Source organism: Canis lupus, chromosome 11, assembly GCF_048164855.1.
Source record: "Canis lupus baileyi chromosome 11, mCanLup2.hap1, whole genome shotgun sequence".
NCBI classification, from domain to species: domain Eukaryota; kingdom Metazoa; phylum Chordata; class Mammalia; order Carnivora; family Canidae; genus Canis; species Canis lupus.
The window spans coordinates 45,108,987-45,127,620 of NC_132848.1; the positions used below are offsets into that span (position 1 = coordinate 45,108,987).

Consider the following 18,634-nt stretch of genomic DNA (forward strand, 5'->3'; position numbering starts at 1 on the left):
AACAAAGATAAGCAGAAAGAAAGAAGAACTATAAGAAACAGGGAGTCAATAAAATAGAAAAAAACAATAGAGAAAAGTCGATGAAACAAAACTTGTTGTTTTGCAAGGATAAATGAAAGTGATATACCTCACCAGACTAATCAGGAAAAAAGAGAAAAGGTACAGATTACTAACAGCAGGAATGAAAGAGTTGATACGACTATAGATCCCACAGACATTGAAAGGATAAAAAAGGGGCAGCCTGGGTGGCTCAGCGGTTTGGCGCCTGCCTTCGGCCCAGGGTGTGATCCTGGAGACCCAGGATTGAGTCCCACATTGGGCTCCCTGCGTGGAGCCTGCTTCTCCCTCTGCCTGTTTCTGTGCCTCTGTGTGTGTGTGTGTGTGTGTCTCTCTCATGAATAAATAAAGAAAATCTTAAAAAAAAAAAAGGATAAAAAAGAACAATTTTATGAACAAAGTTATACCAATACATTCAACAACCTAGAAGTTAACTCCTTAAAAAACACAAACTACCAATGTTCATTCAAGGAAAGATAGAGCCTCCAATAGCCCTATCTCTATTTAGTGAAATTGAAATTACAGTTAACGCCCCCCCCCCCAATTTATCAGGACCTTATAGAATTACTGGTGAATTCTATCATACATTTAAGGAAGAAATAATGCCAATCCTTCAAGATTCTTTTGGAAATCAGAAAAGGAGGGAATACTTATTTTATGAGAACAGTATTATTATTGATAACAAAACTAGGTAAAAACAGTAAAAAATAAACTTCAAACTAGTATCTCTATCTCATTTGAAAATTAATTTGTATTGACAGACTGAAAAAAAATGCAATAAATGGAGATAAAGCACTTGATAAAATTGAACACTCTTCATGTTAAAAACTTTGAATGAACTAGGAATAGCAAGGGATTTCCTCAATCTGATAATGACTATCATACTTACTGGGGGGAAATGGAATACCCTTCTGCTAAGACCAAGAAAAATAAAAGGTGTTTGCTTTTAGCACTTACCAGTATGGTATTGGAGGTCCTAGCCAGTCTAGTAAGGCAAAAAAAAAAAAAAAAAAAAAAAAAAGAAAAGAAAAGGCATATATATATATATATATATATTAAAATATTTTATTTATTCATGAGAGACAGAGAGAAAGAGAGAGAAAGAGAGGGAGAGACACAGGCAGACACAGGGTCATTGTATGATTTACTTGCCTAAATGAAATACTGTGAAACTAATAACATTTCTTTTTAAAAGTTAAAAAATGTAAATAACTAATCACTCAGTGGAATGAACCCAACCTGGTGATAGGGAGTAATGGAGTGTCGATTGATCCATTCAGTAATGTGGATGAACCTCAGAAGCATCACATTAAAGTGAAGGAAGGCACACAAATAAATGTGTGATTTCATTTATATGAAATTCTCAAAAAGGCAAAACACTAGTGGCAGATCAGTGGTTCCTGGACTAGGAGAGAGGAGAGGATTGACTTTGAAGGGGCATGAAAGAACTCTCTGGGGTGATGGAAATGTGCTACATCACGATTGTGGTTGCAGTTACACACTGCATACATTTGTCAAAAGTCCTATATTATACATTTACAATTGATTAATTTTACTAGGTATAAGTTATACCTCCATAGAACTGTAGCAGCAAGAAAGCATAAACAAGTATAAGTCCATCACTGAAGGGAATCTCAGCAAATTTTTAAAATGCAGGTGAATGGATGAAAAAGCAGAGATCATGATAGTTCAAATGGGAGCTGAGCTCATGTCATAATACAAACTCCAGAGAAGATTCAATTTAAGCTCTTAGGAAAGGAGTAAGAAAGGTTTGTTTGATGGTACAGTTCACTCCACCATGCAGAGTAGTAGTAGGGGAAAAAAATCCTAGCCCCCCACCCCCACCTCCTGCAAAGAATTTGGACAGACTGCTTGGGGAAAGTTGTGGCTGCCAACAGGGCCCCCCACCCCTGAGTAAACCCCTCTAAATCCTGGTACATGAGGCTCCCAGCCTAAGGCCTGGCTTCTGTACCACACACACCTGAAAATAAAACATCTCAAAAAGATCTCCCACATGTAGATGAAGGACCCAAAGAGCCTTCCATTCAGCAGTGAAGTCTATAAAGTCAGGAGTCTGACTCAACATGGATGAAAATCAGTTGAAACAGTACATCTTTTTTATTTTTATTATTTTTTTTAGATTTTTTATTTATGAGAGCAAGAGCATGCAGGGGGAGGGGCAGAGGGAAAGGGAGAAGCAGACTCCCCGCTGAGCAGAGAGCCCAAGGCTCTGGATCCCAGGACCCTGAGATCATGACCTGAGGTGAAGACAGACACTTAACTGAGCCACCGAGACACCCCTAGTACATCTTTTTAAAATATGAATGAAGAAACAGGGATTAACAAGAAAAAATTCAATGAAATAAAGAATAAAGAGACTAATATGAATGATCAGGACACCTGACCCCAATGGAAACATAATATGTGAACTGATAAAACAAATTACAGTGTTTACTATGATTTGAGAAAATACTACAGGCACAAAAAAATGCTAGTGAAAATACTGATTCATATTGCACTTTGTTTATTTCTGTTGTAGTATTTTGTATGTTTTGCTTTGTGTTCTAGGTATTTCTGGTCATATCTGTCTTCTCTCACAAGATTGTATGCTCCCTAAAGACAGGAACATAGTTACGATCTGTGATGACTGAATGTATTTAAACTTGGTAGATACCACTTCTCTCTTACTTAGCATGTCCCTTGAAACCCACCTTGGGTTCATATTCCTAGTCTGATGACTGCTGTGTTCTGATTGTAGATTGTGTTTATGAGGTATTCAGATTTGCTCAGGTTCCAAGGTAGTAGAGCTAGTGTCATCCTAGGTGGGGTTTTGTTTATTCTAGCTAATATGAAAATTAAGTAATTCTAATGATTTTTTTTTATCAAGGCTCTTTGTATGCAAGTATATGATCACACTTTTTAAAATGCATATCTTGTCTTTTGATGAATTCAGGGGCATCATGTGAAGGCTCAGGCTCTTTCTGCATTGGGAAGAAGTAAGGAAGTGTTAAAGGAGTTTCTCTACTGCCTTGCTTTAAATCCAGAATGTAACTCAGTGAAGAAAGAAGTACAGAAGGTGTGATTTTCTTTAAACTTTCTTTTTTAGGTCTCATTTATAGCCTTTATGTCCATGCTGAGTAGCTCCTACATGGAGCATAAAGAAGAAATATAATCCTGAGTATTCATGACAATGTAGTTAAAAATACAGGAATAATAATGAGTTTCACATGTTTGACACCTTTTATCCAACGATAAAGCACAATGTTTCATTAGATGGCATTTGCAAGGCTCAGTTCTGCTGGGATAGTGACAGGGCTAGGGAGGCAGGGTCCGTGTGTGAGACTGGGGAGGCAAAGCAAATTTTCTTAGAGTTGTAATTTCAAGCATTATAGCTTGTATAGGAATTCTATGAAAGACATTGTGATAATATATAAAATATACAGGTTCAGCTGGTGTTAACTTAAAATTTTTAGAAAAGCTTTACTGGCACAATGCAGAAAGATCTTTTCTCTTATTGGGTCCTTAGCCCAATCTTGTTTAGAGGTCACTGAGTCACAGTTACTGTGGGAATCCACCCTATAAGAGCCTGTGCAATTGTTACAATCTTAGCACTTCCAGTGACCACAGTTCTTGTTTTTATGTCAGTGTTTCCCTATTTTAGCACTATTCATTGCTGACTTCTATCATACATTTACCTTGTAATTTTGACTTTAGAGTCTAGTTTTATTTTCTGGAGCAAGAGAAAATGAATCCATTCTTCCTCTTCCATTTTAAACTACCTTAGATATTTGAGATTGGCTGTTATCTTTGCCTTATGTCTTTGGACCCAACAACATCCTTTTCACATGGAATAAGGTTGTAGGGTTTCCTCCTCTGGATGCATTCTAGTGTACCTCCATATCTGACAGCTACAGGTGGGGAACTTTGACCTTCCCTTGTGTTCATATCATGAGGCATGTTTGTTTATTTTTAGCCTAATACCATCACACTGTTGGCTCCTATTAGAACCATAGTTAGCCCAAATACCTAGATCTTTGTTTTTAGTGAGAACCTTCTAGCAATACTTTTCGTCCTTTTATTGTGTAGTGGATTGGTCTTCATTAATGCTGTCAAATATCACTTACAGGTTTTGGCCATTGTTTCAACTTCTCAAAATAATAATGAATCTTAACATTGGCTCTTCTAACTATCCCTGCCTGCTCTGTCCCACCTGCAAATTTCACAAGAACCTTAAAACATAACTCAACTGCTCTTTACAACAGCATCGTAAGAAATTCAGCCTGAGCTCAAAATTAAGCATATTTACAAAGGTCCAAGGACCAGCATCTAGGTCTTGTGGTACTTGTGGTGCTTCATGTCTGTCAGGTGCTATTTAAATTATGATGCTTTTCCCTGTAGCATTCTGTGAGAGGTAGATGTCTTCTGTCTCAGGGTCAAAACAGTGCCAGCCTGTCAATGCCCATGAAATGTAGTAATCTACTGGGCAGCCTTCTGCTGCTTTACTGAAGCCTCTCAGAGCCAGCTCAGAGGACACCAGTGTCCCTGCCAAGTGCTGTTCCTTCTTGATAGAAGGGTCATTGGTTCTGGTGCATTGACCTGTCACATGAGGAACAGTGATGGGTTCTTTATTGGGTCTTGGTCACTCCTTTGTACCTCTCTTTAAGCCCTTGAATTCAGCTGAGTCCATGAGGTTTGGCAGGACCATCGAGTGACTGGCAGTCACTTCCCACCATCAACAAAGGCTGGTCCATGGCTTTTGAATTAGAATTATGGCCATTCCCTTGGTTTTCCTTTAAAATTCCGTACAAAGCAGCTCTTTCTGGTTCTCTTGTAAGTTGAGTAGTCCTCTAGAAATATCTCAGTCCTGTGGGTGATCACAGCTTGGATTTAATTTAGGGTCCCTGCAACCTCTACACCCTACTTTGCTCTCTTAACCATGAGACTTTTAGGGGTGATCTTCTGTAACAGATGTCTAAGGACCAGACAGAAAAAAAATGGTAATACTCATATTTTGTAATTGGTGAGACCAAGCTGGAAAGGGACTGGTAGCTAAAATGCCTAAAGCATTGATTTTGGTTTCAGAAACTTGAGTTTTGAAATAGTGGCAATTGAAATACGATAATTATTCTTTTCAATCTTTTAGGCCTATTTGGCCTTATAGTTTCCTTTGGATCTTTCGGGCATATTATTTATTTTTCAAGAGTGTTTAAAATTTTTTTTTCTTCTCGGAAATTTTGTAGGTAATGTGTGAGGTATTTTTTCCAGCTTCAGAAAATGTGCATCAGAATTTGACATCTTCCATCCAAAGCAGGATATTAAACAGCAGGTTGAAGGCTCAATGTGCTAGCCATGTGAACACCGAGCCTCTGGAAGAAGGGGACAGTGCAGGGAGTTCTAAGGTATGACGTGCATGTGTTTGTCAGTGTTATCTTGATTAAGCTTTATGTAATTCCTTAAAATTTGAACATAAGTTATTCAGACTGTGGCATTATGTTAGTTGGAAATACTTCTCGAGACTGGTTCCAGCTCCTCATACTGAAAGTTGATCCTTTTAAAGGAAGTTGGTGGAAGTAATGGACATGATCAAAAAAAAAAAACATATAGAAACATTTAGGACATCATATAGAAACATTTAGAACTTCACACATCACATCCCAAGTATCAGGAAACTTGAATTGGTTTTGGCTTGGAGAAAAGAAAGAGAGGGATGATTTGAATATATGCAGGTTGATGTTCCATTGATCTATCTCAAAAATAATTATTCTGTATTTTACCATGGAAAGCATAAAGTTCATCTAGAAGTTGTTAGATGAAACCAGTTGTGAAGGAAGAGTGTAAGTCCTTTTTCCCAGAGTTTTTTAAGAAAGGCCACTGCATGAATATTGTTTTCTCTTATGCTATGATTTCTTTAATATTCAGGATTCTTTTTTCCTACTTGACCAGAATCCATCTGAGAAATCTGATGTGTTTAGAAATACCAGTTCTTCAGTTTTGTATTTTATACTGGGTCTGCACTTTGAAGAGGATAAAGAAGTGTTAGAGAGTATCCTTCCAGTGGCACCCAGCACTGGTTTAAAGAGACAATTTCCAAATGATTTGGAGGATGTGCATGACCTGAATGGCCCTGGGAAAATTCCCAAGAAAGGTCAGTAAGCTCTTTTGTCATGAGCTATGTGACTCCAGAGTGATAGGAAGTTAGTTATATTCAAGATATTTTTTTAAAAATTTTTACATGGTTTTAAAAAATTATTAATAAAAGAATATATTAGCTTTACTGTTATAGAATAGTTTAAGTAGTTAATCCTATGAAGACTTCATTGTCAGAAATAGGGAAGATTTTGTTATAACTTTAACTCCCGTTTGTGCTCACTGTCCAGATAAATTATTGAACTATTCCTGCCCAGCATGGTTTGTGAAATTGGCAAAACACACTTTAGCCAGAATAAGTGAAGTTACTGCATGCTTTTGTCCAAATGAGCAATTTTAATTATAGCATTGTAACCTTTTTTCAGAGGTGGATTCCTCACCTCAAAGGAACATGACCTCCAACACAGGAGAAAGTCCAGAGCTCTCCATAGATGTAACTGACTTCGAGTGTGCCCTTTGCATGAGGTAGGATGACAGAGAATCTGTGCAACTCTCTGAAAAACTCATCGTTTCTGAATTTGATATCCTAAATATAATGGGCTTTTTATTACCAGAGAAATTATGTGTACCTTAGTAATAAGTGATTTATTTTCTCAAACTTTGATAAAGAAGATCTCAATGGGAATGGATATCAGTGATTTCTGCAGCCGTAAGGGAATTGTAAGCAATTCTTAGAAAATAAATAGTTTATTTGAAAATCTCTTCTGGATATTTTTGGCTAAAAGCTCAGATATATTTTCCAGGTTGCTCTTTGAGCCTGTCACTACACCATGTGGACATACATTTTGCCTGAAATGCCTTGAGCGCTGCCTCGACCATGCCCCTCATTGTCCGCTGTGTAAAGAAAAACTGTCAGAGGTAAGTATCTCTTCTGAAACAAGATTATTCAGCTCCTCTTCTCATCCCTCAGTAGATGCCCATTTCTTGGGTTGGCTTTGCTTCTACTACCCATTTATTAAAGAAAGTTGGATTTCTCTAGTCAAAGGTAGGTCTTTTTCCTATATGATTTCTCAAAAAATACACAAGAGAAATTTAGATACAGAAACAATTAAACTTCAGGAAAATTTTTAGGCATAAATTATAGTCGAGGTATACTGAAAACAGGTAATATAATTGGAGCTCTTACTATGTGTTTATTATAAATAGTTGAGATAACAGTACTGAGTCCTCACCATATGTTAATCATAAAGGGTTGAGATAACATTATGGTGCACTTAATATGTGCCAAGAATTCTGTCCTTTTCCCCATCTCAAGGTGAAGTTACATTGTAATACTCAGTTTTGCATAGGATTGAAGACTTGATCATTTTTGACTACTGGAAATCCCTTTGGTGTGCTGTCAGTTGTGTCTTCTGTCTGTAATCAAAGCCAGTAATATTTAAAACTTCATGAAGGGAAGCTATTTAATTATGTCTAACTCAAAAATAAACTGTTAAGTCTATATATTGGGTATGGTAAATATAATAAACACCACTTAAAGGCTTTTAAAGGCTTTCTGATCAACTTTTCAAATCGTGAATATGTATCAACTCTCTTGGGCTCTGGTGCCACTAACCTTCCATGAAGCAAACTATTTAACTTCCTGGGGTAGGAGAGGGGTTTTTTAAATCATGAAAATGATACTAATAATATTTGCCTTAATTACTTCTGGGGATTCAGCTTACTTAATGCATTTTAAGTAGGATAAAGTGTTTTTATTTTTTAAAGATTTATCTATTTTTTATTTTTATTTCTTTATTTATTTTTTCAGATTTTATTTATTATTTATTCATGAGAGACAGAGAGAGAGAGAGAGAGGCAGAGATACAGGCAGAGGGAGAAGCAGGCTCCATGCAGGAAGCCCGACATGGGACTCAATACCGGGTCTCCAGGATTAGGCCCTAGGCTGAAGGCTGCGCTAAACCGCTGAGCCACCCGGGCTGCCCAGATTTATCTGTTTTTTAGAGAGAAAGAAGCATGTGTGTATATGTGTGTGTGTGTGTGTGTGTGTGTGTGTGTGTGTTTGTGTGTGGGCATGTGTGAGCCAGGGGGAGGAGGACAGAGCGAGAGAGAGGGAGAGGGAGAGAATCTCAAGCAAACTCTTTGCTGAGGGTGGAGCCAGATGCTGGGCTTGATCTCAAGACCCTGAGATCATGACCTGAGCTGAAATCAGAGTCAGACAAGTAACCGACTGAGCCACCTAGGCACCCCAGGATAAAGTGGTTTTTTAAAACAGATGTCTGGTAAAATTTTAAAAATTCAAATTTATTTTTGAATTTGATATGGTAAAGGAGATACTATACTTACATGAATTTTCGAATAATTATAACTTAGTTTACTGCTAAAACTTGTTGAACTAAGTTATTATAATTAGACTTTTCTATATCATTATATGTTCATACTTGCTTTTTTAAATTGCATACATCCTGAATCTAGGTTATTTAGGGTTCTCATGAATACTGCTCATTGTACTGTGCACCACGTGTCATGACAGTGGATGCTTCTTGAGTCTGTGTAGCACTTCTCTTTGGCAGTTCCTGTGCGGGTCTACTGCACTGTGTTTGCTTTCTTTGCTTGCTAACAGTGACACAGCATCTGGCCTGCTGCCCTGTTGGGCCTATGCTTGTTGGGGCCAGTGGGTCTGGAGGCAGCTTGTTTATTCTAAGACAGTGAAACGCATGTCTTTGTGACCACTGTTTGTTCACTTTTGTTCAGTGCTGTCTGGTAGGGGGCTGTGTGATGAAGCAGTATGCTTAGGTTAGCACAGTAATATAAGCTCCATAGGGATAGAGAAGACTTCTGTCTTGTTTTCACTCTATCTCTAGGGGCCAGAACATACGCTAGAGGTTCAGGAAATCCGTGTTGAATGAATGATTAAATGAATGAATGATTAAATGAGTGAATGGTAAAGTGTAAGCTCTGCATAGACTGCCAGTGTTGCAGAAATTAGAAATTATAACAAAACCAATTAAAATTTAAAAACCACAATTTGATCTTTCTTCAATGCAGAAATCCCTTCATGAGCTTTGACTTTGTCACATACATTAGTATAAACATGAAGCATCAATTATCGGGATCCCTGGGTGGTGCAGCGGTTTGGCGCCTGCCTTTGGCCCAGGGCGCGATCCTGGAGACCCGGGATCGAGTCCCACGTTGGGCTCCCGGTGCATGGAGCCTGCTTCTCCCTCTGCCTGTGTCTCTGCCTCTCTCTCTCTCTCTCTGTGACTATCATAAGTTTAAAAAAAAAAAAAGAATCATCAATTATCTATGTATGCACAGAAGTCTTTAACGTAATGCCAAGTAAAGCAAATTTTATGGTATTACTCTTCAACAAGATGGTGCCATAGCAGTATAAAATACTGATGTCATTAATCATGCTAATTGTGAATTAAGTTAAACTTGTTTCTGCTAGTTATTCTGTTACTGAGGGTCTCAAACACAGTCCTGTCCTTGAGGTTGAATTCCTAGTTCTTAGTCAATTACAGCAACACATGTAGCTTATTTCATAGAAGCTAAAGGGAAACTTGGCAGTATGTCTAGGACTCACCCAGATGTAACTGTTAGAAATAGGTAAAGCAGCCTAAGCCCAGAAATGCAGCAAGTTAACAAAGAAGCAGCAGCCCATTGAAACCTACCAGCCCTGAGGTCCTTGCTGTGCCATGGTGGCTCTATACTCACCCTTTAACCTTTCTGAGTCCCATCTTCCTTATGAGTGCATTGTAGAGAATACCTATGGGATAGTGCTATTTTAAGACCTAACTTAATTTACATGAAGCATCTGCAATTGGTTCCTGATACATGTTAGGATATTAGTGAAAAACAACTGTTATTTGCAAATTCACATGCCTAAGATAAAAGCAGTGCACACACACAGAATAATGGATCTTCAGCTACATAGGACCCTTCCACTCATACTAATCCTAACACATTTTAATGCAGTTTTCACCTGTTTCCTTCCCTTCACGTCCAACTGTAATTCCTTGGTTCCTCAGTCCCTTTCCCAATCCAGATAATGTCAGCGCTGCCTCTTGCACATGTCCATATAAGTAACGAAGCAAAGCTAGAGAAAAGCCACAAAATTGGGAAGATTGGTTTCAGTTTAAATTCATAGTCTTAAATCTTAGACTTGAAACTCTAGTAGGCACGGTGGCTGGCTGACCTCTGAGCTTTCCATCCCCATCCTTTTGTCTTACCGGAGACCCCAACCTTCACCCTCCTTGTTGGCCTTTTCTACTGGGGAGAGAGTATTTTGTCCTCTAGAATTAATTACCACGTGGTATTACTTAACATTTCCTTTTGTTTACAGTTGTTGGCAAGCAGAAATTTTAATATAACTATTCTGGCTGAAGAGTTAATATTTCGATATTTGTCTGATGAGCTCTCTGATAGGAAGAGAATTTATGATGAAGAAATGACAGAACTGTCAAAGTAAGTCCTCATGTGGTACGTACTTGGTCTTAAGTTCAGATTAAAGAAGGAAATCCTTGCATTCATAGCTTTATCTCAGGTTTTTCCCCCCTTGGCAGAGAAATTAGTACTTAAAAAAGAAAAAAAATTAATTGGGGAGTTTATGGAAATTTAATTGAAAGGGGTGATAAGAAATATTTCAAAAGTGTGTCTTCATGGGGCCCTTGGGTGGCTCGGTTGGTTAAGTGTCTGACTCTTGATCTCAGCTTGGGTCTAGATCTCGGGGTCATGAGTTCAATCCCCATGTTGGGCCCCATGCTGAGTATGGAGACCACTTTAAAAAAATGTGTCTTCAGAAGATTAGGTAGTTGCTTTTTGTATCTGAATAAGTGGTACTAAATTTTTCAGATTTGAAAAGGCACAGTATATGGAAACAGGAGGGGGAGAACAGGTTTACCACTGGAAGTAGGCTTGACAGTTGCTTTTATCTTTTAAAATGAGCAAAGTTGTGTATTGTAGCAACCTTTAACTATTGAGATCTTATAATTCTTCCACTCTTTTCCTCTCATTTCCTTTGATTACTGTGTAATTTTTGCTTTTGTCAGAACTTTTTTCTCCTTTTCCTTTTATATTTTTTGAGGTAAAATTGATGCATAACATTATATTTGATATTTCTATATATTGCAAAATGATCACCACAATAAGTCTTAACATCCATTACTATACATAGTTAACAATTTTTTTTCTTTTGTTAGAAACATAACTTTTAAGATCTGTTCTCTTAGCATCTTTCAAATATGCAATGCAGTATTATTAACTATTGTCACCATGCTGTGTGTTACATCCCCAGGACTTATATTTATTTTCCATCTGGAAGCTTGTACTTTCCACCCCCTTCACCCAATTCATCCACCACCACCACCACCTCAGCCTCTGGCATCCAACAGTCTTTTTATCTCACTTAGCATAGTGCCCTCAGGGTCATCAGAATTTTTTCTTAGCATGGTCCTAAGCTATCACTTTTTCTAAGTCCATGAATACAATTCAGCAGTTCTGTTTCATCAGATTAAATAGGCTTGGCAGGAAACCTGGAGAGCTGAGAACTTTTTCTTAAGGTGGTCCTTGGTTTCCTTTTCCCACTAAAGACCAAGACAGGCCTGAGGGTTTTATTTTGTAAATGACAGAATTGAGGTTGGCTAGCTTTTGCTATTTTATAGGGACTAATATTGCTTTCTGCTTCTAACTGCTCCTCCTCCTAAGTCTACATTTTCCTTCACCCAACAGTCTGACCAGAGATGTCCCCATCTTTGTGTGTGCCATGGCCTTCCCTACCGTCCCGTGTCCACTTCATGTCTTTGAGCCCCGCTATCGGCTTATGATAAGAAGATGCATGGAAACTGGCACCAAACGGTTCGGCATGTGTCTCTCTGCTGAGCATGCAGGGTAAGAATTGTCAGCATTCAGAGGGTCCTAAGTAAATACATAATTTGTTACTTTTCTCAAAGAATAATTTAGATGATGTTGAAAACTTCCAGTGGCTCCCATTACATGACAAGGTATAAGTCTGAGGCCATCCTTGATGTGACTCCAGACTTCTTTCTAGTCCCACCTCCTGTTCCTTTGTTTCAGACATTATACTTGCTAGCCCATACCATATTATTTGCCTTTCTATAAATACAATTCATATTCATACTTCCATGCTTCTCTCTGCCTATAATTCCTTTCTAGTTCATCATCATACAAACAAATCTAGTCTAACTTTTAAAGTCTAAAAAATTTGCTAAAAAAATAAAAAAACCTCCATCTACACAGCCAAATTTCAGTCTTTTTTTTTTTTTTAATTTTTTTTAAATGTTTATTTATTTATGATAGTCACAGAGAGAGAAAGAGAGAGAGGCAGAGACACAGGCAGAGGGAGAAGCAGGCTCCATGCACCGGAAGTCCGATGTGGGATTCGATCCCGGGTCTCCAGGATCGCGCCCTGGGCCAAAGGCAGGCGCCAAACCACTGCGCCACCCAGGGATCCCGCCAAATTTCAGTCTTATAAAAACCACAGCCCTAAGTTTTTACCTCTTTTCATTTTACATCAGATTGGCAGGTGGCTCCCCTCCATGGCTGCTCTGGGGACTCTGGGGACTCTGGGTCCTTCCCATCTGTGGGCTTCCTTATCCTCTAGGGCTGTCATTACTGCTTGGTTATGATGAGGTCACTACATGCAAGTTCTAGCTGGTGAAAGAGGCACAAATGCTCTAAAAGGATTCTGGAAAAACAGATACACATCACTATTGCTCACACCTACTGCAAAGAAGGCTGGAAATTGTAGCCCACGGATGTGCCCAGGAAGGAAGGGAGAATGGACATGTGGGACCATCCACTAGTTTCTACCATATATACTTAGGAACACATCTTTTTAAAGATATGTGCAGGACCTTCATGGAAAAAATTCTACAGATTTATTGAAAAATATTCAGGAAGATCTAAATAAATGGAGAGAAATACCATATGTATGGATGGATGCATTGACTTCCATGTCACAGAAATCTCAGTTTTACCCAAATACATCTACAAATCTAAAGTAGTTTTCAGTCAACATTACAAGAGGGTTTTTTCATGGAATTGTTTAAGCTGATTTTATAATTACGGAAAAACAAAAGACCAAGGTCACGATAGTTTTGAAGAAATCAGCAGTAAGATGGGAGAACACTGCTGTAATAAACTCAGAAGCCCTAATAAGTAGACCACTGAAACAGAATAGGGAGATACAAAACAGAACCACTCATATATGGACCCATATTTACATACAAGTTTGTGAGAAAAAGCAAGCTGCTCACTTTAAAGGTACTTAGAAAATTTGTGGGCAGCCCAAGTGATACAATATTTTCTCTGCCTTGTACCATATACACAAATTAACACATGTTATTTACATCTCTATGTGAAAAACAACCTATAAAATTTTTACGAGAAAACACTGGAAACTATAATTAGGAAAAGGAAAAGATTTTTTTAAATACAAGATTCTGAGAGTGCATCACATAGAGGAAGAGATTAATAAATTTTAATGTATTAAAATTTGATTCATCAAAAGCAGAGTGAAAACCCAAGTTCCAGAAATTCTGCTTCCATGAAGGATACAGCACACTAAGAAGGGCATTATCCAGATAAACTATAGAACATAAGTCTCTTCAACTTGTTGGTGAGCAGAGGTTGCTGAGAGTAAGTGAGGAAAGGCAAGTCCTACCATGGAGAACAGTAGACAAAAGCGTGGCTCACCTGTGGCAGAGGCCAGGAGAAGGAGACATGCAAGTGTGTAGGAAGAATTCAGCTAATTTTGGGGGGCCATGTTCTGATGGCCTCATGAGAGTCCAGATGTCCTGAGAGTTATAGCTGCAAAGGAAATTTGCATTCATTCACAAGTTCTTGTCCACAGACAGGACAGTATGCTCATTGGAAAGACAGTTTCCACAGCTGAGACAGGCTTTGGGAGCAGCCATTTGAAGGCATTTGTCTGCCGATAGCTGGGGCAGTAAGTCTTCCTTTGAAGATCTTCAGGGTACCTCCGCCCATGCCCTGGCTATGGATAAGATAGCCCCGTTCAATAAGCAGAAAGAGTTTTCGGAGAGATCCAGGTAGAGGTGTCCAGCCTTACAGGCCTGTGTGTGACTTGAGAACTGTCACTTAAAGTTAGCTTGAAGGTATGTAATGAAGTTGTTCATTCACTTTAAAATTAGATAATAGGGTTAGGCTCAGGTCTCAGCTCAAAATCTTACTGTGGCCTTACATAAGTTATTTGACTTTTTTTAAACCTTCCTGTTTTGGAGGAGCTTGACTGAGTACATACTATAAACTCCACGTGGTGCTTGACGTGTAATAGGCACGATCAGTGTCCTCAGGAAGCAGACAAGAGTTCAAAGAGCAAGAGTGGGTAAGATCACATGGAAGAGTTTGGGAGTGAGGATGCCACCCTGGGTGACCTCCGTGTGTGAGGGACGTGTGGAGGAGGGAGGCAAGCTGTGAAGGGCTGGTCACAGCTGATCAGAGAGAATGGCAGAGAGCAGCAGTGGGGGTTGGCTCAGTGACAGATCAGCAGGCTCATGGCAGGGTTATTTGTGACTTCCAGTGGTAGAGTCAGAGGCCTGATGGGAAGCAGAAGATGAAGCAGTGACTGTAGATGACTTTCCATAGCGGTTGCTAGGGAGGACAGAGTTGGCCAGCAGCAGTGGAAATGGGGGAGGAGGGAGCAGAATCTGTGAATGGTATGGGGGCTTGGACATACCTTGTGCTGTGTGTACCTCCTGCTGGTGCCCGGACCACGATGATTCTTTCTCCACCTCTTGAGTCTTTCCAAACCACTACCTTGTTTGAGCAACCAAGGCACAAGGGCCTTTCCCATCCAGCCCTCCCTCTGCAGCCCTTGCACACTCTATGTTTCACATTAACAGAAGGAATCTCTGCCAGTGTCTCTTAGACAAAATAAGCTTGCTGGTCTCATGTGAAGACAACCATTTGTTTTTTTTGGATCTTCTGCATTTTTCAAATCAGTCATTTCTCCCAACTGTCCTGTCAGAATTTCAGAGTATGGCTGCATGCTGGAGATTAAGGATGTCAGAACATTTCCTGATGGGAGTTCGGTTGTGGATGCCATTGGAATAAGTCGATTCAGAGTCCTAAGCCACCGTCACAGAGATGGCTATAACACAGCCGACATTGAATATCTTGAAGATGAAAAGGTGAGGTTTATTTTACTGCTGCATTGTTTAGAGGTCACTCATCTTGGTTCCCTCTGCGTAGTGGAAAAACTTGGATTTTTATTGACGGTATTACTTACATCCTCCCTAATTCAGCATTTTGTTACTTATTACCTCAGTGGATTTTTCACCTGAGTTGGAGCTGGTGGAAACATCTCCTAAAAAAAATTTACCTTACTGCTGCACATTTGAAATGCCTTTGTGATTTGTTGTCTTGGTGTTCTAGTTCAGGACTTGGCAAACTATCTGCAGAAGGCCATACAGTCAATACTATAGACTTTGCAGGTCATACAGCCCCTGTTGCAACTACTCAGCCCCGCCATTGTAGCACTGAAGCAGCCATAGGCATTATGTAAATGAGTTGGCATAATTGGTTTCCAGTGAAATGCTACTTACATAAACAATAATACAATGAACAGGATTTGACTTGTGGGTAGTAGTCCATCCCTGTTCTAGATACTCGTATTAGTGCAGAATGAGATATAGTACAAAAAATGGTGCTTAAAAATAGGTTCTTAAGCCCAATATAAAAGGTTTGGATCTCTTACCCCTTAAGAAATATTGATATGCCTAATAGAAATATCAGAATCCATATTTTGACAGATTAACAAAATGTTTTCAAGGGATTCTTGAAAAGACGTGTACAAAGATGTCCCTAGCAGACATATTCATTAGTGGCCAAGACCAAGAAATAGTGCAGATGCTCATCAGCAGAGGAATGGATAAACAAACTGTAGTGTATTTATACAATGGAATACTACTTGGCAGTAAAAACGAAGGAACTGCTGACATAGAACAACGTGGAACAATCTTCTAGGTCTCTCAGGGAACACCTGTCTTAGCGTGATGCCAAGCCAAGGGAGCCAGACTCACAACCTCACATGATATGTGGCTCCATTTATATAGTCCAGGACCAGGCATCACTTGTCTATGGTGTTGGAGGGCAGACACTGGCTGGGGGTGGGGATGTTGTAACTGACTAGAGAGGGGATGGGAGGGCTATTGTGGGTGATGGAAATATTCTCTATCCTGTTTAGGATCGTGATCCCACTAGTGTGTACAGCTGACAGTACTTTAAGCCAACCATTAAGATCTATGCATTTTCTGTATGTAAATTATCTTGCAAGAAAAACATTACCACCATTTAGAAAGAGGAAATCCTTGGAATTACTGTATCCCTCTTTTGAATTCTTTGGTTCACATTTAGAAAGATGGAAAGTGAGTCTTCAGCTGTCTGACATCACACTGGAAGTCGCTGTGGGGACAGTGATGTCCATTCGTGATGCCCCTGAGGAGAGCTACCCCGCAGCAGCGCCAGCACTGTCTCTTTTCTGGCTGCTGGTTCTGGCTCCTGGTCATCCTCAGGACCAGGGAGGGGAGTGTAAAGAGTGTGACAGAATGGGATTGTTCTCAGGGTCTCTCTGCTGATGAGAGGGTTTACTGACTCTTGATGTGGATGGTGATTGTTAGTGGTATATATATTTAAAATGAGAGCTTACATGGCTACAACATGAAATAATTTTGGTGTTTTTTTAAAAACAGAAAATTCTCTACTACTTGTGAGTATTTAATTTGTATAAGTCAAATTGAGAATGGTTGTATGCATTATCATCTAATTCCTCAGTTTACCCTAGTTTTCAGAGATCCTGGAATTTTATAACCAATAAGGACCAGAATGGTTTATCCCCATTTTATAGATGAAAAAACTCTACCCTCAGGGGGCTGTGTGACTGGCTCATGAGAATCAGCAGTGAAGCCAGAACACACCTGGATCCCTGGCTTCCCCAACCCAGTGCTTTTCCCACTCGGTGTTCCTGAGTAGGACTGGGACATACTTAAACTGAGTGACTTGGCACCCAGAAGCAAAGCATGGTAAATCTAAAGTGGCAGGGCTTCCTGCTGCATAAGGCTAATGTAGGGAATGTGTGGTGATAGTAACATGTTTTTTGGAATATAGTTTGATGATATGGAATACAATATTTTAAATGTCTCACTCTTTAATTTGGCAATTCTTCTTCTAGGAAACTATCCTGAGGGAATGATAGCCCCTTCTCTTACCACCACCAACAAAATTTCTTAAAAAACACTTACTTTTGCATAAATACTTATATTGCTGTGTTATTTTTAAATCTTATCTGAATGGTGGAGTAAATTCTCAAATATAGATTTGCATGTAGCCAGTGAAAATTATTCATAGTAACGTGGGATTTATGTATACGTGGTTAAGAGAAAAATCAGGGTGATATAGACAGGGTAGATAGATCTTCCCTACGTAAGAGAAGTAGAGATTTGTGTGGTTGGGCATATAGTATGTTCTAAAACACAAATGAATCATCTAAATGCCACGAGTTCACATAGCAAATGCAGCAGACATCAGTACGTTCACATGTAAGAGTGGATTCCTTTCTCCTTGATCAGGTGGAAGGACCAGCATATGAAGAACTCACCAGTCTTCACGATTCTGTTTACCAACAGTCAGTTTCCTGGTTTACTTCCCTTCAGGATCACATGAAAGAACAAATTTTAAGCCATTTTGGGTTAATGCCAGACAGGGAATCTGAACCTCAGGTATATTCTCCTTATTTCTTTTATAATGCTCTTATTTGCTGCCGTAATGTGTTAAGACATACTACTCTGCTGGAAAATTAGGCAGTACTATGCCGCATACTCCATTATGCTCACTTATGAACCGATTCATTCATCGAGAGCCCAGAGAAGCACCTAACAGAGTAGCATGTGCCTTTTGGAGCAAAACAGTCAGTGCTTTCTGATTAATATACTGCATAAAAGTAATTTCTTTTCTATTGGAAATGAATTTGTTCTGATTGGCTGTTACCTTTAGTACTTTCACTTCTCTCACCAACTATTTCAGTCAGCTGTTTAAATCTTATAATTTAGGGATGCCTGGGTGGCTCAGTGGTTGAGCATCTGCCTTCGGCTCAATCATGATCCTGGAGGTCCTGGGATCTAGTCTTGCATCAGGCTCCCTGCTTCTCCCTGTGTCTCAGTCTCTTTCTCTGTGTCTCTCATGAATAAATAAATAAAATCTTAATAAAATAAATCTTTTGATTTAGAGAGTAATAATCTTTGTACATTAGCATGAATGCTCCATGTTTTACATATAATATTGCCTTGTGCCTAAGAAACAGGTGTTGAATAAATGAAGAGAAAAATCTAGCTCTGGGTAAACGAGAAGCCTTCCTGCCCTCTATCCAATGTGGCCTCCTTGGGTGCTCTGCAAGGATGCTTTTAGTGAAGCTGGCTCTTCAGGCAGAGTGTGGCTTCAGGCTGTGAAGCAG

General features: G+C 39.3%; 1 protein-coding gene across 1 annotated transcript in view; it reads left to right on the forward strand.

Annotated features, from left to right (window-relative positions):
• Positions 1-18,634, forward strand: part of LONRF2 (LON peptidase N-terminal domain and ring finger 2) — a 47,069-nt gene that overhangs the window by 11,679 nt on the left and 16,756 nt on the right. Inside the window, exons 3-11 of the mRNA XM_072844515.1 lie at positions 3,011-3,133; positions 5,298-5,456; positions 6,001-6,202; positions 6,570-6,669; positions 6,948-7,062; positions 10,490-10,611; positions 11,875-12,033; positions 15,155-15,317; positions 17,754-17,903. Of these exons, the coding sequence (XP_072700616.1) occupies positions 3,011-3,133; positions 5,298-5,456; positions 6,001-6,202; positions 6,570-6,669; positions 6,948-7,062; positions 10,490-10,611; positions 11,875-12,033; positions 15,155-15,317; positions 17,754-17,903 (1,293 nt within the window). The remainder of the gene's footprint in view (positions 1-3,010; positions 3,134-5,297; positions 5,457-6,000; positions 6,203-6,569; positions 6,670-6,947; positions 7,063-10,489; positions 10,612-11,874; positions 12,034-15,154; positions 15,318-17,753; positions 17,904-18,634) is intronic.